The sequence below is a fragment of the Balaenoptera acutorostrata genome, chromosome 11 (assembly GCF_949987535.1).
Source record: "Balaenoptera acutorostrata chromosome 11, mBalAcu1.1, whole genome shotgun sequence".
In the NCBI taxonomy this organism is placed as follows: domain Eukaryota; kingdom Metazoa; phylum Chordata; class Mammalia; order Artiodactyla; family Balaenopteridae; genus Balaenoptera; species Balaenoptera acutorostrata.
Window position 1 is genome coordinate 31,473,789 of NC_080074.1, and position 23,149 is coordinate 31,496,937.

At 37.5% G+C, this 23,149-nt stretch overlaps 1 protein-coding gene across 4 annotated transcripts in view; it reads left to right on the plus strand.

Annotated features, from left to right (window-relative positions):
* Nucleotides 1-22,879, plus strand: part of POC1B (POC1 centriolar protein B) — a 135,734-nt gene extending 112,855 nt beyond the window's left edge. For 3 of the 4 annotated variants that reach the window (XM_057556679.1, XM_057556681.1, XM_057556680.1), the window contains one exon: nt 22,728-22,879. In XM_057556679.1, the coding sequence (XP_057412662.1) occupies nt 22,728-22,844 (117 nt within the window). In that variant the 3' untranslated portion in view covers nt 22,845-22,879. Of the gene's footprint in view, nt 1-5; nt 1,553-22,727 lie in introns of those variants that run through there. The other variant, XM_007165910.2, reaches the window with a different exon arrangement.
* Nucleotides 22,880-23,149: the final 270 nt, after the last annotated feature.

Here is a 23,149-nt window from a genome sequence, read left to right on the forward strand (position 1 = left end):
TGCAGACTGTTTCAATCTTGGAGCAGCGACTGACTTTGACAGAGGATAAGCTGAAAGACTGCCTTGAAAATCAGCAAAGGCTTTTCAATGCTATCCAACAGAAAAGTTAAATAGAAAAATATGAGCAGAGGCATGAGAAATGAACACATGTACACGTACTCAGGAAGGTAGTACAAGATGCTTTATGCAACACAACCATGTGCTAATTATCATGGCATTTCTTAAAAGGGTGAGCAACAAAACAAAAGGCAGAAAAGGCATAATTAAGGACTAATGTAAACACACAAATCAATGTCGAGGACTAATTCAAATCATTACCATTTATGATTGCAGTAATAAAGTGATAAGCATTCAAGTGGCTCTGTATTTTCCCCCATATTATTTTAAATGTCAGTTTTCATTAATAGTCCAAATCCTGCCAGTAAAGTAATCAAATCTCAGTATTTCATTGTTATTTCAAATTGACCATGTTCAGGCAATTCCTTAAACAACTGGTGTACTTTTTTAGTGTAAACAGTACCCTTGGGGTGAAATAATTCACTTACCTCTAAAATAGCATTTTGTATGCAGAGAATGAATTAATGATCTGATTTGTATTTCTTTCCGTTAAAAAAAAATTTATTCTTTACCTATGCCTTGAAAAGATGATCTCATACAACTCCCAAACTGCAGAATTTCCACAGCAAGAATACACTTATTTTAATTAGCAACAGCACATACAGGACATATGGCAGTGGGTTTCGATTTAATTTATGGTATACATTGTTTATTCTTTGACCAACCTGAAGGAAAATGAAGAGTTAGAAATATGTAAAGTGCATGAATCTGCTTCCGTAGATGAATGCACTGAATGATTTGGGTTGTATCCAAACCTGTGATCTCAGTTTACGAAGATTTAGTTAGTGCAGAATCCTCAAAACCCAGAACGATGCAACAGCAATATGTAAAAATATACACACATGTATGTTCACATTCTTCAGAAATGTTTAAGGTGATTTTGTAGCTGAATATAAGTACTTTAAAAGAACATTTGTATCGTCTTCCTATTTTTTTTTTTAATGAATTGTGATTTGAAACAAAATGAAAATGAGCCAGGCATTCTAAAAGATCTTGGTTTTAAATTAAGAATTTTATCTTAAACAAAATAAGAGATTAAATTGAAAAAAACTGAATTTAGTTTGCATTTCTGTTAATCTATATCTAGAACAGAAGGTAGGAGAAGGCAGTCCACATTTATGATGCCTGTAGGCATAACATGGGGGAAATACTGTCTATGTTTTGGAAAAGAAAAAAGTCCTATTTATCTAGGAGTCTATAGTTAGAAATTTCTCAAAGCAATTTTGATTGTATTTATGAGGTGATTTTGTTTTATCATCTCCTGTGTTTTAAGTGACTTCAGATAATACTAAGTGTGAACTTCTAGACAGTTTCAAGAGTTTATAAGACTAAGTGGCACTGTATTTTTATAACCTCACTGAGAAGACTAAGAAATGAAACGTCATACCAATTTTTGTCTACTTTTTTAATGCTTCAAACAATAAAGACATTTTACCTTTAAAAAAAGTTGTTTCTTTTTAAATGATTAAAATCTAGAAATACCAAACTTCTTATCTAGCTCACTCAACTTTAACCTTCATAACAATCTCCCGGAGAAGTTGTCAAAACAGTTCCGGCCCTTTGCCCTGGGTTTATGATTCACTAGGTCTGGTCTGGTGAGGCCCAATAATCTGCATCTCTAACAAGCTCACAGGAGATTTAATGCTGTTGGCCTCAGGCCCACACTTCAGAAACCACTGACCAGCTACAGCCACTTCCTGCAACATGGTATTGCCACACACTTTTACAGTCATAGAACTTTATAAGTGATATAAAAACAGTGATGACGTAAGTTTAAAAGCCTTGACACTTTTTCAGGAGGGTTATTTTATAATCCCCCCCACACCTCTTTTATGCTTTTGAGGCTTCTTTTCTTCAGATGCCAGCCTCTCATCTGTCCTAGCTGCATGTTCACTGCATGATCAACATCTCCACTTGGACGACATGGCAGGCAGGCTCTGAAGATGTCCAAAGCCAAACTCTGCTGCGCCTCACCCCCACCCACAGCCAGCTCCTCCCCTCGTCTTCCCATCTCCGTAAATGGCAGCTCTCCTTCAAGGCGCTCAGGCTGAAGACCTCACAGTTATCCTTGAATCCTTGGTCTCACACTCCACTCCCATTCCTTCAGCAAATCTCATGAGAACATATGAAACACCTGATCATTTCTCACACCTCCATCAGCCACCAAAACCCAGGCCACCATCATCTCTTATCTGGATGACTGCAGTGCCTCTTAACTATCTCCCACTGTCACCCTTGCACAGCAGGCCACAGTGGTTCTTGAAAAGCCTGAGTTCATACCATACGACCCAGCAATCCCACTACTGGGCATATACACTGAGAAAACCGTAATTCAAAAAGAGTCAGGTACCACAATGTTCACTGCAGCTCTATTTTACAATAGCCAGGACATGGAAGCAACCTAAGTGTCCATCGACAGATGAATGGATAAAGAAGATGTGGCACATATATACAATGGAATATTACTCAGCCATAAAAAGAAACGAAATTGAGTTATTTGTAGTGAGGCGGATGGACCTAGAGTCTGTCATACAGAGTGAAGTAAGTCAGAAGGAGAAAAACAAATACCGTATGCTAACACATATATATGGAATCTAAAAAAAAAAAAACCATGGTTCTGAAGAACCCAGGGGCAGGACAGGAATAAAGACACAGATGTAGAGAATGGACTTGAGGACATGGGGAGGGGGAAGGGTAAGCTGGGACGAAGTGAGAGAGTGGCATGGACATATATACGCTACCAAATGTAAAACAGATAGCTAGTGGGAAGCAGCCGCATAGCACAGGGAGATCAGCTCGGCGCTTTGTGACCACCTAGAGGGGTGGGATAGGGAGGGTGGGAGGGAGACGCAAGAGGGAGGAGATATGGGGACATATGTATACATATAGCTGATTCGCTTTGTTATAAAGCAGAAACTAACACACCATTGTAAAGCAATTATACTCTAATAAAGGTGTTAAAAAAAAAAAAAAAGAGAGAAGCCGGAGTTCAAACATGTGGCTCTTCAGCTCCAAACCCTCCAGGACTTCCCATCTTAGAGTAAAAGCCCAAGACTTGACAGTAGTGATGTGCTCCTAACCCCTTCACCTTAGACCTCCCCTCCCCCTTGGGGGTCACCCTTACTCACTGCCCTCTGGCAACAGTGGCCTCTCTGCTTCCCTTTGTAGAAGCAAAATGGTTCCCACCTAAGGGCATCTGTACTTGAGGGCATTTGTACTTGCCGCTTCCTCTGCCTGGAGCTCTGTCCCCAGGTACCCCTCGTAACATTCCAGCCCTGCTCACATGCCACCTTTTCAGAGGTGCTCTTCCTAAGCAGCCTATATGGAAGAGTAACCCTCCGTTCACCCCCTCTGGCATGTAGCTCTGGTACAACACAGGCTGCAACACAGTCACAGTACTGCCTCTTCCACTGCGACCTGACCTTCTCAAAAACCAAGCACTGTCATCTTTATACTCCCATCTACCACAGTACCTCGTGCAGAGGAGGAGCTCAACAGATAGGTGTCCAAAATACATGCTCAACCTAGAAGTTGAGAATTGTTTTACTCAGTGGGCTTACTGAGGACTTAAGCCCAAGATACAGCTTCTCAGATAGCTGTGAGGGATTATTTCCAAAGAGGTTAAAACAGGAGCCAGGATATAAAGGAGTTTTGCAAACAAAACAATACAAACAAACGAAACAAAACAAACGAACAAAAACAGGTAGTCAGAACATCAAAAGATTACTGTTAGAGAAAAACCAGACATCTCAAGTTAATGAATTTTAGCACTTTTCCATGGATGAGAAGATGCAAGAGTCTGGGCCTATTGAAATGATTCCTTTGATATGCACCTTAACTATCTAGGGCCAGTATCCTGTTTTTCTCCATCCTGAATTCCCCTCAGGGTGCACAGCTGGGGGTGGCCGCAGTGGCTGCAGCATCCTTTGTTTACCGAAATGCTGGTAACATTCTATGTCCACAACTTTCCTCTTGGTCATAAATTCAACCAACGTTTGGGAGGCATTTAATGACCAATTTTGTCCCACAGTGCTAGGAAGGCTCATTCCTAGATCAGGCGAAGATTGTGTGATAGGCTATTCAATCCGCTCATTTTTTGGATTAGGGCTATTGATCTTCTAAAATTCTCTGGATCAGCTGTCTTACTAGACTATTATGATCCAGGTAATGTTTTCCTTTGTTGCTTCTTCCCATATCTAGAGTTGCACTATTACAATTATTCTATGTAGAGTTATATATGATCAACTACCTCAAGACTTTTAGCCATCATTAATTTTGTCGGAGGCCTGGTTACACATTGGGTAGTGCAAGAGATAACAATCCTATAAAATAGACAGAATAAGTAATATAGCTAGTAGCATTAATAAGATCATAATACAGCAGAGAGAGACACAAGGTATAAATAATTTGAAAACAACAAGAGAGAGCAAATTAAAACAAAGATTAGTATAACTAGTTATAATCTGGTTGCAATAAGCCATCAAGTCCACAGGGGAGACACCTGGAGAAGCCAGATTCTGGAAGAATCAGGTAGAGAGAAAAAGCTAAATGTTTCATAATCATTTACAAAAGTATACTTTATCAACTTGTTGCAGGTCACAGCATAAGAGGAAAGATTTTCTGGAAAAGATTAAAAGGCAGTATATTTCAGAAAAGAGTCATAAAATTGTCTTATGTATCAGTTCATTCAGTCCCATGTAACTAATTCCTGTTGATCTGGATGAAGTCATCAGGTTTTTTCATTAGAGTTTTAAAATTTCCTACCCAGTTCAGTTGTATGATATAAAAGTTATCAGAAACTTAATTTGTTAAAAAATCCTTTTTATGAATCTTCTTGAAGATCCTCATTTTATAAAATCAGAGTAAAACAATGATTGTTTTTAAATGATAAAGACTTAAAATGGCATTGTTAAAGATCTGATTACAATGCAACTGACAAGAAATTTGGGATATTTTTGTGACATACAACATTTTGAGATAAATAGAATTATGACTGATAACATACCAGGACATATCAGATTTTTAGGAATTTCATATAAATTTTGGAATATCTATATTAATGACATTTACCCATACAATATAACCTAAAGTTTGTCTCCAATCATTTAACAATGCTTCAAGTAATTTAACATACCGAATAAGCTTAATTAGTTTAACATTTCTCTAAGGTGCCTCGGGGTTCCTCTGAGGCATTCCAGAGTTAGCTGGAGGTCAAAAGAACTTCAATTAGAATTTGATATTTGAGAAGTCTGTCAAAAATATCAAAAAGGTTTCAAGACACTTGGTCAAATAGGATCATAGGTCACTGTGAAACAATCCTTATTTAACGTAAGTGACAAAATATTTCAAAAGCAAATACAGATCACTTAAAGGTAAAGGAACACAATCAAAAGCAGTATTCCAAGAAAAATTTGTTCTCTTAACAAAGAGAGGAACCAAATCCAGTCCTGCACCAGCCCACTTTTAACAAAATCCATTTGCCTAATTAAATTTAATCTCAGCCTAACCATGCACAAAACTACTTTTCAGGGCTCCCTTTCCATAAACCTTTCACGACTTTCTGAATCCATATGAGTTTGTCCCGTATTTTTCCATCAAGAACCAGCTCTAGAACAAAAATCACTCTTTTCACTTAACAAAATGTATTTCCATTCCTCATACCTTCTTTTGCTGAAGACACACATCCTATTTTCCTTGCATACTGAAATGTTTCCCTCATTTTTAGTAGCTTTAACTACATATTACAATTTTAACCCTTAAAAACCTTAATCTCTAGCAAAAACTGACAAGCAGCAAGTAATTGTGAACTCTCTGTCATACCAGCATTTCCTGACTGGAATAACCCATAACCTCCAGAACATACATCTTCTCATAGCATAATTTCCTTCCTCTTTCCTTCTCATAAGGATACAAAGATAGGTAATTTTAGACCTGCTTAGCATTTAATGTTCCAGTATTTTATCTTATTTGAAATGACTTTGAAATTCAATGATTTCCCATCATTTAACTTAGCAAAACTCAGGTTACCAGAAATCTGGATAAACTATTTTAGACAGACATACCCAAAATATAATTCCTAAAGAGTTCACCTGAAAACTCATTTACTTTTGTTTTACAAGTTATGAAAATATACCAAGTTAATTTTTTCTTCTTGCTGACAAATTCTCCAACAGAAATAACATGACCTTACTGACCTTCAGTTAACCTAGGTACAATAAAAGTAAGACATGTCTATATTGATAAACCAACAAGCCTAAGCTAGCTTTAATACCAGATATTAACTTAATATTGGATATTTCTTAGATCATGTGAACCTCAAATTCATTCTGACCAGTTTCTATTATATTTAGAAATATTTTATTTGTAAGTGCTTACTTTCAAGTCAAACAAAGCTCTTTTATAAATTTAATTTTGATCATATTTTCTGGAGGTAGAGTTATGTTATATGTATAATATACACAGACATAAAAAGACATAATTAGAAATCTCATAGCTTCACTTTAACAGTTATGAATCAGGTGTTATAAACTTACATAGATATAAACTTACAATATAAAGTAAGTTTATAAACAATATAAACATAATATAAACTTAGTTTATAAATAATAGTTGAAATAAGTTAAATTTATTTGCTCAGATGACTAGGGCTTTACTCTTTGTGGAAAAGACGTAAGATTTTTATTTGTCCTTGATAAACACTTAAGGAGGCTATAATTTAGATTCTAGGTGAGGGAGCCTTTCCAGTTGTTCAAGTTTTAAAAGGCCACTTTTTCCCTTTTTCTCTCCTTGGTTTCAGGTTCTTTCTGATTGAACTGATTAGGCTCAGTCTCAGGTCATTGTGGGTTATATCTAAATTTCTGATTTGTAGAGATTTGCAAGACAAAGATAGCTGCTTTTAATTCTCCAAAGAACTGGTCTGCCTCCTAAATGATATTAAAAGATTGATTTGCCCAACTATAGCTTCTTTCATTTGCTTTTTTCATACAAGTGAGAAGATTTCCAACTAAACTGAAATTTAAGAGTTCTATGTTTTAGAATTTTAGTTTCGTTTATCAAGCCTTCAAAAGCTTGCACAAAGCATTCAACTAAGTCTCTCTTTCTGAGTGCACAGGCTAGACCCACAGTAAAGTTTCTGTTGTTTTTTTTTTTTTTCTTTTATTAGCCCCTGAATATTACCTTGCAGTTTTTACTTTGTAGTGTACAGTCTCAGGTAACCCCATTGGTTTCCTTAGTATATTTAATTAATGTTTCCTGAGAGACAGATTCATATGCCCTGTCTTATAATACCAAGCAGGGGAAGCATTCCCCAGTGAGACATACTGTTTATCCCACAATACAATTAGGCAAAAGAGATGTAACCATCTTCAATAAAGCATATTTAAATATACCAATTTTTATAAACTTTCATCTCAATTCTATCAACTCTTACACATTTAGCTTTTAGTTTCAATTAGGACACAATAAAAAAGCCTTGCTGTTACAAGGAGTCCTAGAAGCTTTCCTTTCTTTTTATTCCTGACCATTTATCAATTTTCGTATAAAAGGCTCTGGGGTCCCCAGTGAGGGGTTGAACCAAGGGACTCAGGCCCTTTGATCAATCTTTTAACTTGATTTTAACTAGGCCTAACTGTTGCCGCAGGTAATTATTTGTCAAGTATCTCAGAGTAATTTTCTTCCAACATTTTTAAGTATATGTATAAACTGGGAGAAATAGAGCAAACTCGTTTGGAGTGCTTTAATGTTGGGAATCAAAAAGGGGGTCTCTTTGGGTCATCCAGCCTTAGGTACTGTTGTACCAAATCTTTGTTTTAATACCACTGATGTCCACTTAATTTATCCCAATTCTTAATAACCACCTAAAGACTTCTTTATCCATTTGGGATAAGTACTTGTAAAATTTCCACCTCATTGGGAGGAAGTCTCTAGACTTTCCTTCAGTTTTTTCTTTTTCTCTGTTAATCAACCTATTAATGATCCTACTGTTTTTATTAGCATCTGTGAGACTCATTGAGGGGAAGTGGAGACCACAAATAAGGCTTCCCAAACCGTTTTTCTGTTTGTTTGTTTGTTTTAAATTAAGGGAGTTCTTAGGTTAAACACTAAATATTTTTTCTACCTTCTAGTTTGTTTTTTTATAGTTACCAATGAAACAGCTGTTAATAATGAGAACTCTCTAAAAATTTACCAATTTAGAAGTTTCTCTAATGTAAAGGATTCATCATCCAGCCATTAACGAGATCTCTTAATATCTACTCAAATCAATAAGACGCAAGAGGCATTCCCAGAAGAGACTGGGAAGGATGCTGCCAGTACAAGATTCAGAAAGTTTACTCCCAGGAAAAGCTTCAAATAATTCTGAAAGCTCAGGGGGGAGAAAAAGCCATGGCACAAGGATCCAGAATTCAAGAGGGATTTACCTGCCACTCCAGAGGCAGCAAAAAAACAGTGAGCTCGGGGATCAACAGGAGTTGGTTTCCTTATTTTAACAGCAAAACAAAACATGTTCGAAACAAAATGGTGGAGTAGAAGGACTTGAGCTCACCTCCTCTCATGAAAACACCAATATCACAACTAACTTCTGAACAACCAACAATAAAAAAGAATGGAACCAACCAAAAAAGATATTCTATATTCAAAGACAAGAAATCACAACAAGATGGTAGGAGGGGCACTTTCACAATATAATCAAATCCAATAACCAGTGAGTGGGTAACCCACAAACTGGAAAATAATTATATCACAGAGGTTTTCCCACAGGAGTGAGACTCCTGAGCCCCATGTCAGGCTCCCCAGTCTGAGGGTACGGCATCAGGAGGAGGAGTCCCCAGAGCATTTGGCTTTGAAGGCCAGTGGGGCTTGAATGCAGGAGCTCCACAGGATTGGGGGAAACAGAGACTCCACACCTGGAGGGTCCACACTAGGTTTCATGTGCACTGGGATGCAGGGCAAAGCAGTGACTCCACAGCAGCCTGGGCCAGACCTACCTGCAGGTCTTGGAGGGTCTCCTGGGGAGGCGGGGGTTGACTGTGGCTCACTGTGGGGACAAGGACGATGGTGGTGGAGGCCCCGGGGAATATTCATCAGCGTGAGCTCTCCTGGAGATCGCCATTTTGGCACTGAGACCTGGCCCCACCCAACAACCTGCAGGCTCCAGTGCTGGGATGCCTCAAGCCAAACAACCAACAGGGTGGGAACAACCACCGCCCATCAGCAGACAGGCTGCCTAAAGTCATCCTGAGCCCACAGCCACCTCTAAACACACCCCTTGACATGGCCTTGCCCACCAGAGGGAAAAGACCCAGCTCCACCCATCAGTGGGCAGGCACCAGTCCCTCCAACCAGGAAACCTGCACAAACCCCTGGACCAACCTCACCCACCAGGGTGCAGACACCAGAAGCTAGAGGAACTACAAACCTGCAGCCTCAGAAACGGAGACTGCAAACACAGGAAGTTAGACAAAACGAAACGGCAGGGAAATATGCTCCAGACAAAGGAACAAGGTAAAACCCCAGAAGAACAACTAAGTGAAGTGGAGATAGACAATCTGCCTGAAAAAGAATTAAGAGTGGGCTTCCCTGGTGGTGCAGTGGTTGAGAATCTGCCTGCTAATGCAGGGGACACGGGTTCGAGCCCTGGTCTGGGAAGATCCCACATGCCGCAGAGCAGCTAGGCCCGTGAGCCACAATTACTGAGCCTGCACGTCTTGAGCCTGTGCTCCGTCGCGGGAGAGGCCACGAAAGTGAGAGGCCCGTGCACCGCGATGAAGAGTGGCCCCCGCTTGCCACAACTAGAGAAAGCCCTCGCACAGAAACGAAGACCCAACACAGCCATAAATAAAATAAATAAATAAGTTAATTAATTAATTATTTAAAAAAAAAAAAAAAAAAAAAGAATTAAGAGTAATGATAGTAAAGACGATCCAAGATCTCAGAAAAAGAATGGAGGCACAGACCGAGAAGATACAAGAAATGTTCAAAAAAGAGCTAGAAGATTTAAAAATCAAATAAACAGAGGTAAACAATACAATAACTGAAATGAAAAATACTCTAGAAGGAATCAATTAGCAGAATAAATGAGACAGAAGAACAAATAAGTGAGCTGGAAGACAGATTGGTGGAGATCGTTGTCATGGAACATATTAAAAAAAAAAGAATGAATAGAAATAAGGACACTCTCAGAGACCTCTGGAACAACATTAAACACACCAACATTCACATTATAGGGGTCCCAGAAGGAGAAGAGAGAGAGAAAGGGCCTGAGAAAATATTTGAAGAGATAATAGCCAAAAACTTACCTAACATGGGAAAGGAAACAGTCACCCAAGTCCAGGAAGCACAGAGAGTCCCGTACAGGATAAACCCAAGGAGGAACACAACAAGACACACATGAATCCAATTGACAAAAATTAAACGCAAGGAGAAAATACTAAAAGCAGCAAGGGAAAAGCAACATGTAACATACAAGGGAATCCCCATAAGGTTATCAGCTGATTTTTCAGCAGAAACTCTGCAGGCCAGAAGGGAGTGGCATGATATATTTAAAGTGATGAAAGGGAAAAACCTACAACCAAGAATACTCTACCCAGCAAGGCTCTCGTTCAGATTCGAGGGAGAAATCAAAAGCTTTACAGACAAGCAAAAGCTAAGAGAATTCAGCACCACCAAACCAGCTTTATGACAGACGCTAAAGGAACTTCCCTAGGCAGAAAAGAAAAGGCCGCAACTAGAAATGAGAAAATTACGAATGGGAAAGCTCACTGATAAAGGCAAACGTAAAGGTAAGAAGTCATCCACATACAAATATGATATCAAAACCAGCAACCATGAGGAGAGTACAAATGCAGAATATATTGGAAATGCATTTGAAATTAAGAGACCAGCAACTTAAAACAATCTCGTGTGAGATATATATATATATATATATATATATATATATATTATATATATATATATAGCTATATCAAAACCTCATGGTAACTGCAAACTGAAAATCTACAATAGATACACAGACAAAAGAAAAAGCAATCCCAACACAACACTAAAGTTAGTCATCAAATCACAAGAGAAGAGAACAAAAGAGGAAGGGAAGAAAAAAGACCTAGAAAAACAAATCCAAAACAATTAACAAAATGGCAATAGGAATATACATATAGATAATTACCTTAAACATAAACGAATTTAATTCTCAAACCAAAAGACATAGACTGGCTGAATAGATACAAAAACAAGACCCATATATATGCTGTCTACAAGAGACCCACTTCAGATCTAGGGACACATACAGACTGAAAGTGAGGAAATGGAAAAAGGTATTCCATGCAAATGGAAATCAAAAGAAAGCTGGAGTAGCAATACTCATATCAGAAGAAATAGACTTTGAAATAAAGACTGTTACATGAGACAAAGGACACTACGTGCTGATCAAGGGATCAATCTGAGAAGGTATAACAATTGAAATATATATGCACCCAACATAGGAGCATCTCGATATATATGACAAACACTAACAGCCATAAAAGGAGACACTGACAGTAACACAATAATAAGGGGGTGGGTCTTTTACACCCCACTTACATCAATGGACAGATCATGCAGACAGAAAATCAATAAGGAAACACAGGCCTTAAATGACACATTAGACCAGATGAACTTAGTTGATATCTATAGTATATTCCATGCAAAAGCAGCAGAATAGACATTCTTCTCAAGTGCATATGGAACATTCTCCAGAATAGATCACATGCTGGGCCACAAAGCAAACATCAGTAAATGTAAGAAAATTGAAATCTTATCAAGCATCTTTTTCAACCACAACACTATAAGATTAGAAATCAACTACAAGGAAAAAAAACTGTAAGTAACGCAAACACTTGGAGCCTAAACAATATGTTACCTAACAACCAATAGATCATTGAAAAAATCAAAGAGGAAATAAAAAATTACTTAGAAACAAATGAAAATGAAAACTTGATGATCCAAAACCTATTGGATGAAAAAAAAAAAAAAACCTATTGGATGCAACAAAAGCCGTTCTAAGATGGAAGTTTACAAGATACAATCTTACCTCAGGGAACAAGAAAAATCTCAAATTAACAACCTAACCTTACACCTAAAGCAACTACAGAAAGAACAACAAACAAAACCCAAAGTTAGTACAAGAAAAGAAATCATAAAGATCAGAGCAGAAATAAATGCAAGAGAGATGAAGAAAACAATGGAAAAGATCAATGAAACTAAAAGCTGGTTCTTTGAAAAGATAAAATTGACAAACCTTTAGGCAGGCTCATAAAGAAAGAAAAGTAGAGGGCTCAAATCAATAAAATTAGAAATGAAAAAGAAGCTAGAACTAACACCACAGAAATACAAAGGATCATAAGAAACTACTACAAACAATTATATACCAATAACATGGACAACCTAGAGGAAATGGACAAACTCTTATAAAGTTACAATATTCCAAGACTGAACCAAGAATAAATAGAAAATATGAACAGACTGATCACAAGTACTGAAGTTGAAACTATGATTTAAAAACTTCCAACAAACAAAAGTCCAGGACCAGATGGCTTCACAGATGAATTCCATCAAACATTTAGACAAGAGTTAACACCTATCCTTCTGAAATTATTCCAAAAAATTGCAGAGGTAGGAACACTCCCAAACTCATTCTATGAAGCCACCATCACCCTGATACCACAACCAGACAAAGATATCACAAAAAAAGAATGTTACAGGGCAATTATCACTGATGAACATAAACGCAAAAGTCCTCAATAAAATACTAGCAAACCAAATTCAACAATACATTAAAAGGATCATACACCATGATCAAGTGGGATTTATCCTATGGATGGAAGTATTTTTCATTATCCACAAATCAGTCAGTATCATACACCACATTAACAAGTTTAAGAATAATAACCATATGATCCTCTCAATAGATGCAGAAAAAGCTTTTGACAAAATTCAACAACGGTTTATGATAAAAACTCTCCAGAAAGTGGGCATAGAGGGAACCTACCTCAACATAATAAAGGCCATATATGACAAACCCACAGCTAACATCATACTCAATGATGAAAAGATGAAAGCATTTACTCTAAGATTAGAAACAAGACAAGGATGTCCACTCTTGCCACTTTTATTCAACATAGTCTCGGAAGACCTAGCCATGGCAATCAGAGAAGAAAAAGAAATAAAAGGAATCTAAATTGGAAAAGAACAAGTAAAACTGTTACTGTTTGCAGATGACATGATACTACACATAGAAAATCCTAAAGATGCTACCTGAAATTTTCTAGAGTTCATCAATGAATTTGGTAAAGTTGCAGGATACAAAATTAATACACAGAAATCTCTTGCATTCCTATACACTAACAACAAATGATCAGAAAGAGAAATTAAGGAAACAATCCCATTTACCACCACATTGAAAAGAATAAAATTCCAAGGAGTAAACCCACCTAAGGAAGGAAAAGACCTGTACTCTGAAAACTATAAATAGATGCTGATGAAAGAAATCGAAGATGACACAAACAGATGTAAAGATATACCATGTTCTTAGGTTGGAAGAAGCAATATTGTCAAAATGATTATACTACCTAAGGCAATCTACAGATTCAATGCAATCCCTATGAAACTACCAATGGCATTTCTCATAGAACTAGAACAAAAAATTTTTTAATTTGTATGGAAACACAAAAGATCCCGAATAGCCAAAGCAATCTCAAGAAAGAAAAACAGAGCTGTAGGAATCAGGGTCCCTGAACTTCAGAGTATACTACAAAGCTACAGTCATCAAAACAGTATGGTACTGGCACAAAAACAGAAATATAGATCAACGGAATAGAATAGAAAGCCCAGAAATAAACCCATGCACCTATGGTCAATTAATCTATGACAAAGGAGGCAAGAATATACAATGGAGAAAAGACAGTCTCTTCCACAATTGGTGCTGGGAAAACTGAACAGCTACATGTAAAAGAATGAAATTAGAACATTCTCTAACACCATACACAAAAATAAACTCAAAATGGATGAGAGACCTAAATGTAAGACCAGATACTATAAAACTCTTAGAGGAAAACATTGGCAGAACACTCTTTGACACAAATCGCAGCAATATCTTTTTAGATCCACCTCCTAGAGTAATGAAAATAAAAACAAACAAATAGGACCTAATTAAACTTGAAAGCTTTAGCACAGCAAAGGAAACCATAAATGAGATGAAAAGACAACCCACAGAATGGGAGAAAATATTTGCAAAGGCTGCGACCAACAAGGGATTAATCTCCAAAATACACAAACAGCCCATGAATCTCAATAGCAAAAAAACAAACAACCCAATTGAAAAATGGGCAGAAGTTCTAAATAGATATTTCTCCGAAGAAGACATACAGATGACAAAAAAGCACACGAAGAGATGCTAAACATTGCTAATTATTAGAGAAATGCAAATAAAAACTACGATGAGCTAGGGAATGTGATCAAGATAAAGGAGTTGTAGGAAGTGAAGCTCACCTTCTCCCACAAATACATCAGAAATACATCTACATGTGGAATGTTTCTCACAGAATATCTACGGAACACTGGCAGAAGACCTCAGACTGCTGAAAGGGCAAGAAAATCTCCACGTAACTGGGTAAGACAAAAGAAAAAGGAAAAAAAAAAGTAAGAAAGGAATCGGGATGGGAACTGCACCACTGGGAGGGAGCTGTGAAAGAGGAAAGGTTCCTGCACCCTGGAAAGCCCCTCACTGGCAAGGAGATCAGCCAAGACAGAAGGGGAGCTTCAGAGCCTCAGAGGAGAATGCAGCAGCTGGTTTTTGGCAGCCAGAGTGAAGGAAGGACTGCACAGACGGTCAGGGCCACCGCCCTGCATTCCCCAGCCTGAGAAACATGATCACCAGTGTGGGCTGGGGCTGGGTGCTGGAATTCAGGCTTTGGAGATCAGACCCAGGGAGAAAATTGGGGTTGGCTGTGCAGAAACAGACTCGGGGGTGGGGTGTGCTAGAATCTGGTGTGACAGCAACTGAGGGTTTACACAGAGGAAGCCTGGGCCACCTTAGAGGCCAGATGCCATTGTTAGGGATTTTCATGAGGGGAGGGTCAGGGCCCACCACTGCAGCCTTTTTCCCTGTGTGTGTGCTCACAGAGGGCAGGACACTGCCTGCAAGGGCCTCAGGGGTGGTTGCAAGCCACTGCTGCCTCCCTCCCAGACTCCAGGAGTGGTTGTGAGCTGCCTCCGCTCCAACTGCATGCTCTGGGGGTGCATCTGAGCTGCCACAGCCGCTGAGAATCCCAGGACCGGTCATCAGCTGATGCATCTGCACACCCACTATCAAGGGAATAACAAACAGCACACTCTGGGGAAAGAGGCAACAGGCATCCATACTAAAAAAAACCCTCACACCAAATATATTAAACCCACACAAGCTACACAGGGACGCCCCCACATATAAATAGCCCTCCAAGACCGCAGGAGATAATTGTTCCTCCTAAACTCACAGAATAAGAGAAATGTAACTATAATGAAGAAGCAGAATTCTGCTAAAGGAAAAAACAATGAAACAGACCTCTTCAGTCTAATAGACACCAAGTTCAAAAAGGAGATAATGAAAACACTGAAGGAATTATAAAGGCTATCGACAGAAATGCAGAGTACTGTAAAAAGGAACTAGAAACTATAAAAAGGGACCAAGAAAAATTAGAAAACTCATTTGCAGAGATGGAAGCTGAGCTAAAGGCAATGAATAGCAGAATGAATAATGCAGAAAAACGAATAAGTGACTTGGAAGATAGAATAATGGAAATCACCAAATCAGGGCAGAAGACAGAGAGCCAAATGAAAAAAAAATGAAAGCAATATAAGGGACCTATGGGATAATGTAAAGCATGTCAATCTGTGCATATTAGGAATTCCAAAAGGGGAAGAAATAGAAAAGTGGGTCGAAAATGTATTTGAAGACATTATAGCTGAAAACTTCCCAAACCTAAAGAAGGAAATATATACCAGTACAGGAAGCACAGAGGGTCCCAAACAAGATAAACCCAAGAGACCTACACCAATACATATTATAATAAAAATGGCGAAAGTTAAAGAGAGGATTATAAAGGTAGCAAGAGAAAAACAAAGAGTTAATTACAAGGGAACCCCTATAAGGCCATCAGCTGATTTCTCTACAGAAACATTGCAGGCCAGAAGGGAGTGGCAATATATATTCAAGTCCTGAAAGAAAAAAATCTGCAACCTAGGATACTCTACCCAGCAAGATTATCATTTAGAATAGAAGGAGAGATAAAGAATTTCTCAGACAAGCAAAAACTAAAATACAGCAATACTAAACCTACCCTAAAGGAAATATTGAAAGGTCTTTCCTAAATAAAAGAGAAGTAAGAATCTATAAGAAAGAGAAAATCACAATTGGAAAGTAAATTACTTAAATAAGCCATTACACAGATTTTTTTTTAAAAATTTTAAATTTCTGTGAAAGTGATGATAACCACAATGACCACCAAAAGGATGAACATGAAGATGTAAAAGAGGACATCAAATCATAAAATGTGGGGGAGCAGAGTAAGAAAATGTAGATTGTTTTTCTAGAATTTGTTTGAGTCTATATGATTACCTGTCTAAGGCAAGTAGATAAAAGAAAGGGGTTACATACTTGAAAAACAGGGTAAACACAAATCAAAAACATAGATTCATAAAAACCAAAAATAAGAGAACATAAGTTTAATACAAAAGAAAATCATCAAACCACAAAAGGAAAAACAAAAAGATAAAGAAAGGGACAAAGAAGAAATGTAAAATCAACTGGAAAACATGGTTTAAAATGGCAATAAATACATATCTATCAATAATTACATTAAATGTCAATAGATGAAATGCTCCAATCAAAAGACACAGAGTGGCGGACTGGATGAAAAAGCAAGAGCCTACAATATGCTGCCTACAAGAGACCCACTTTAGGGCAAAGGACACACATAGATTGAAAGTGAGGGGATGGAAAAAAATATTTCATGCAAACGTAAATGACAAGAGAGCGGGGGGTCACAATTCTCATATGAGACAAAATAGACTTTAAAACAAAGGCCATAAAGAAAGATAAAGAAGGACGTTATATTATGACAAAAAGATCAATACAAGAAGAGGATTTTACACTTGTCAACATATATGCACCTAATATAGGAGCACCCAAATACATAAAACAAATACTAACAGATATAAAGGGAGAAATTGACAGGAATACAATAAAGTAGGAGACTTTAACACCCTACTCACAACAATGGACAGATCTTCTAGACAGAAAATCAATAAGGCAACAGAGATCCTAAATGATACAATAGAACAGTTAGACTTAATTGATATTTTCAGGATATTACATCTGAAAAAACAGAATACACATTCTTTTCAAGTGCAAATGGAACATTCCCTAGGACTGACCACATATTAGGGCACAAAACAAGCCTCAACAAATTTAAGAGTACAGAAATTATCTCAAGCATCTTTTCTGACCACAACATCATGAAACTAGATATTAACCACAGAAAAAAGAAATAAGAAAAAAATGGTTATATGGAGACTAACCCATGCTACTAACTAACATGCTACTAAAAAACCAATGGGTCTACAATGAAATCAAAGAGGAAATTAAAATATGCCTTGAGACATATGACAGTGAAAAGACAACCATACAAAATCTATGGGATGCAGCAAAAGCAGTTCTTAGAGGGAAGTTCATAGCAATAAAGGCCTGCCTCAAAAAACAAGAAAATCTCAAATAAACAACCTAACCTACCACTTAAAAGAATTCGAAAAAGAACAAACAAAACCTAAAGTCAGAGGGAAGTTCATAGCAATATAAGCCTTCCTCAAAAAACAAGAAAAATATCAAATAAACAACCTAACCTACCACTTAAAAGAAACTGAAAAAGAAGAACAAACAAAACATAAAGTCAGCAGAAGGAAGGAAATAATAAAGATCAGCGAGAAAATAAATAAGAGATTAAAAAATCAATAGAATAAAACCAAGAGCTGGTTCTTTGAAAGAATAAACAAGATTGACTAACCTCTGGCCAGGCTCACCAAGAAGAAAAAAAGAGAGAACCCAAATAAATAAAATAAGAAATAAAAAAGGAAACATAAAAACTGATACAGCAGAAATACAAAAAAGCATAAGAGAATACTATGAATAATTATATGCCAACAAATTTGACAACCTAGAAGAAATGGAAAAGTTTCTAGAAACATACAGGACATCAAACTTGAATCAAGAAGAAATAGATCATTTGAACAGACCAATCACTAGAAATGAAATAGAATCTGTAATTTTAAAACTCCCTACAAACAAAAGTCCAGGACCAGATGGACTTATTCCACCAAACATACGAAGAAGAACTTATACCAATCCTTCTCAGACTTTTCCAAAAAATTGAAGAGAAGGGAACACTCCCAAAGACATTCTATGAAACCACCATCACCCTGATACCAAAACCAAAGACACCACCAAAAAAGAAAAGTACAGGCCAATATCTTTGATGAATATAGATGCAAAAATTCTCAACAAAATATTAGCAAACAGAACCCAACAACACATAAAAAAATCATACATCACAACTAAGTGGGACTCATCCCAAGTTCACAAGGATGGTTCAACATATGCAAATCAATCAATGTGACACACCACACAAATAAAAGACAAAAACCACATGATCATCTCAATAGATGCACAAAAAGCATTTGATAAAATTCAACATCCATTCACGATAAAAACTCTTACCGAAGTTAGCATAGAGGGAACATATCTCATAATAAAAGCTATTTATGACAAACTGACAGCCAATATAATACTCAGTGGTGAGAAGCTGAAAGCCTTCCTGCTAAAATCTGGAACAAGACAAGGATGCCCACCCTCACCACATCTATTCAAAAGAGTATTGGAAGTCCTGGCCACAGCAATCAGACAAGAAAAAGAAATAAAAGTTATCCAAATTGGAGGGGAAGAGGTAAAATTGTCATTATATGCTGATGACATGATACTATATACAGAAAACCCTAGAGACTCTACACAAAAACTACTAGAACTGATCAACAAATTCAGCCAGGTAGCAGGATACAAGATTAACATACGGAAATTAGTTGCATTTCTTTATACTAATAATGAAATATTAGAAAGAGAATGTAAAGAAACCAATATCTTTAAAGTCACACCCACAAAAATAAAATGCTTAAAAATAAACCTGACCAAGGAGGTGAAAGACTTATATGCTGAGAACTATAAAACATTATTAAAGGAAATTGAAGGTGATTCAAAGAAATGGAAAAATATCCCATGCTCTTGGATTGGAAGAATTAATATTGTTAAAATGGCCATACTACCTAAAGCAATCTACAGTTTAATGTGATCCCTCTCAATTATCCATGACATTTTTCACAGAACTAGAACAAGTAATCCTAAATTTATATGGAACCATAAAAGACCCAGAATTGCCAAAGAAATCCTGAAGAAAAAGAACAAAGCAGAAAGCATAACCCTCCCAGACTTCAGGCAATACTACAAAGCTACACTAATCAAAATAGTGTGGTATTGGCACAAAAACAGACACATGGACCAATGGAACAGAATAGAGAGTCCACAAATAAACCCATACACCTACAGTCAATTAATCTTTGACAAAGGAGGCAAGAATATACAATGGGAAAAAGACAGTCTCTTCAGCAAGTGGTGCTGGGAAAGTCAGACAGCTGCATGTAAATCAATGAAGTTAGAACACTCCTTACACAAAAATAAACTCAAAATGGCTTAAAGACTTAAATATAAGACATGACACCATAAAACTCCAAGAAGAGATCACAGGCAAAACATTCTCTGATATAAACTGTACCAATGTTTTCTTAGATCAGTCTCCCAAGGCAATAGAAATGAAAATAAAAATAAACAAATGGGACCTAATCAAACTTATAAGCTTTCATACAGAAAAGAAAACCAAAAACAAAATGAAAAGACAATCTACAGAATGGGAGAAAATATTTGCAAACAATGCGACCTACAAGGGCTTAATTTCCAAAATATACAAATGGCTCATACAACTCAACAATAACAACAAGAACAAATGAACAACCCAATCGAGAAATGACCTAAATAGACATTTCTCCAAAGAAGATATACAGATGGCCACTAGGCACATGAAAAGATGCTCAACATTCCTAAATATTAGAGAAATGCATTTCAAAACTACAATGAGGTACCACTGCACACCGGTTAGAAAGGCCATCATTAAAAAGCCTACAAATAACAAATGCTGGAGAAGGTGTGGAAAAAAGGGAACCCTCCAACACTGTTGGTGGGAATGTAAGTTTGTGCAGCAACTATGGAAAACAGTACAGAGTTTCCTCATAAAACTAAAAATAGAGTTGCCATATGACCCAGCAATCCCACTTCTGGGCATATATATCCAGACAAACCTTTAATTCAGAAAGTTACATGGATCCTATTGTTCACAGCAGCACTATCCACAATAGCCAAGACATGGAAACAACATAAATGTACACTGAGAGATGAATGGATAAAGAAGATGTAGTACATGTATACAATGGAATACTAGTCAGCCATAAAAAAAAAATGAAATAATGCCATTTGCAGCAACACAGATGGACCTGGAGATTATCATACTAACTGAAGTAAGTCAGACAGAGAAAGACAAATACCATATGATATCACTTATATGTGGAATCTAAAATATGACACAAATGAACCTATCTATGAAACAGAAACAGACTCACAGACATTGAGAATAGACTTGTGGTTGCCAAGTGGGAGGGCAGCGGGGAGGGATGGAGTGGGAGGTTGGGGTTAGCAGATGCAAACTACTGTATATAGGGCGGATAAACAACAAGGTTCTACTATATAGCATGGGGAACTATATTCAATATCCTGTGATAAACCATAATGGAAAAGAATATAAAAAAAAGAATACATATCTGAATCACACTGCTGTACAACAGAAATTAACACAACTTTGTAAATCAACTCTACTTCAATAAAATACTCCAGGTTCAATATTCCAGGTTCCTGGAGACACAACCTATGAGATGTGTGGACACCTGACTTTACCAGGATGTTTTCCTTCTTAAAGTCTACACTCCACTTCCAAGAATTTAACAAAATTACCATTTACTCTGAGCTACCCTGTGATGGCTCCAGAAGCTTTTGCTTCAGGTTGGCAAGTCTCATCTGTGACTCTGTACACATCTGTCCCTCCAGAATTTGATGAATCTGTTTGCCCTTAGACCTCAGTTCTCGAATGTGTCCAAGAAAAGCTGATCTTTTTCATCTTGTTCATTTCCTTCTTCTAGGGACCTGAGTGATGACTTATAAACTTTATATGTGTAGCTAATATGAAAAGTCCTAGAAATTTGATATGTATCTTCCAAAAATAAATGTACTTCCCTCAGATTTAACAATGTTAAAATATAGTTTCCTTGGGAATTACACCTCTAAAACGGTGTGCATGTATCACGGTATCCATCCAGAAGACCTAGATTTAGATTTACTAAAATTTTAACAACAAGGCCCTATGTTGGTCTTCACTGTGCCAGCAGCATTTGCTGGATGGCCCCACCGAACACCATCCTCGTACGATGTTCCTGATTTTTCTGCCCTCAATTATTATGACTGTCCTTTCAAATCATTATCTTGAACTATCCTTTTAGTAACTTCCTCATATTACATAATACATGGGAGGGAGGTCTGTACATAATGTAGCCAATCTGTTCTAGAACTTACATGAGTTCAAAGGTGGTCCAGGGCTTCCCTGGTGGCGCAGTGGTTGAGAATCTGCCTGCCAGTGCAGGGGACACGGGTTCGAGCCCTGGTCTGGGAAGATCCCACATGCCGCGGAGCGACTAGGCCCGTGAGCCACAATTATTGAGCCTGCCCGTCTGCAGCCTGTGCTGCGCAACAAGAGAGGCCGCGATAGTGAGAGGCCCACACACCGCGATGAAGAGTGGACCCCGCTTGCCACAACTAGAGAAAGCCCTCGCACAGAAACGAAGACCCAACACAGCCATAAAAATAAATTAAAAAAAAAAAAAAGGTGGTCCAAATTAATAGTTTAAATAGATGAGACTACATGAGGTGAAATATAACAAATCTCTGATGAGAAGAAAAGACAGTACATTTGGCATGTGTTATAATAGTATGGGGCAGGTACTCCTTAATTAATGACATAAACGATGTGTTGAACTATTTGACAGGTCGTAGTAGTATTTATAGATGTAGAGATGATGAAGATGGTCTTGAGAGACAAAGGAAAAGATGTTCAAAACAAAACAGTGTTACAAGCCAGCATTCTAAGTGCAAGGTTGCTAGGCAATGGGGTACACACGTGTGCTAAGTCAGCTGCTTTAACTTCCACAAATTGCTAGAGCAGGAAATTTAAATCATTTAATGGTATTTCTGGAAAGTTGAAAATTCCCACTTGTGGAGTTTTAAAAAGACTGGCAAAGAGTGAAGCCTTTTATTATTTGTACAGTTCAGAGAAAACTGGTTTTACACAAGAGGGCAGCATGAACAGATGAGCTCTAACAATGCTGTCTCATCTTCCCAGGGGAAGTCTATGGGAGCAATGCAGACCAGAGACGTTCTCAAAGGTCTTGAAGTCAGAGGTTGTAGACGTGAAGAAGAAAGCACACAGCCCCATCATCAGAACAAACCTGAAAAGTAATTCTGGCAATTTGGAAACCAAAAACCCTCAGGCCATACCGGATCTCCTAGTAAATGGCATTAAGACTCATAAGGGCGCTATGCATTGAATCAATTCTTGCACAAAAAGAATGTGGAAAGAGCAGAGGAATCCACCTGTCTGTTTTGGAAGTTCAAAGAAGTTTACTCTGTCTACAGGTCCAGTTTTGCAAAAAGTAGATCCAACAACCAGATAATATCTTTTCCTGGCATATTTGAATACCTTTGTGTTTATTTCTTGTCCAGTAATTTACCTCCAGGAAATCGTTTTGTTTACCCTTGGCCAAT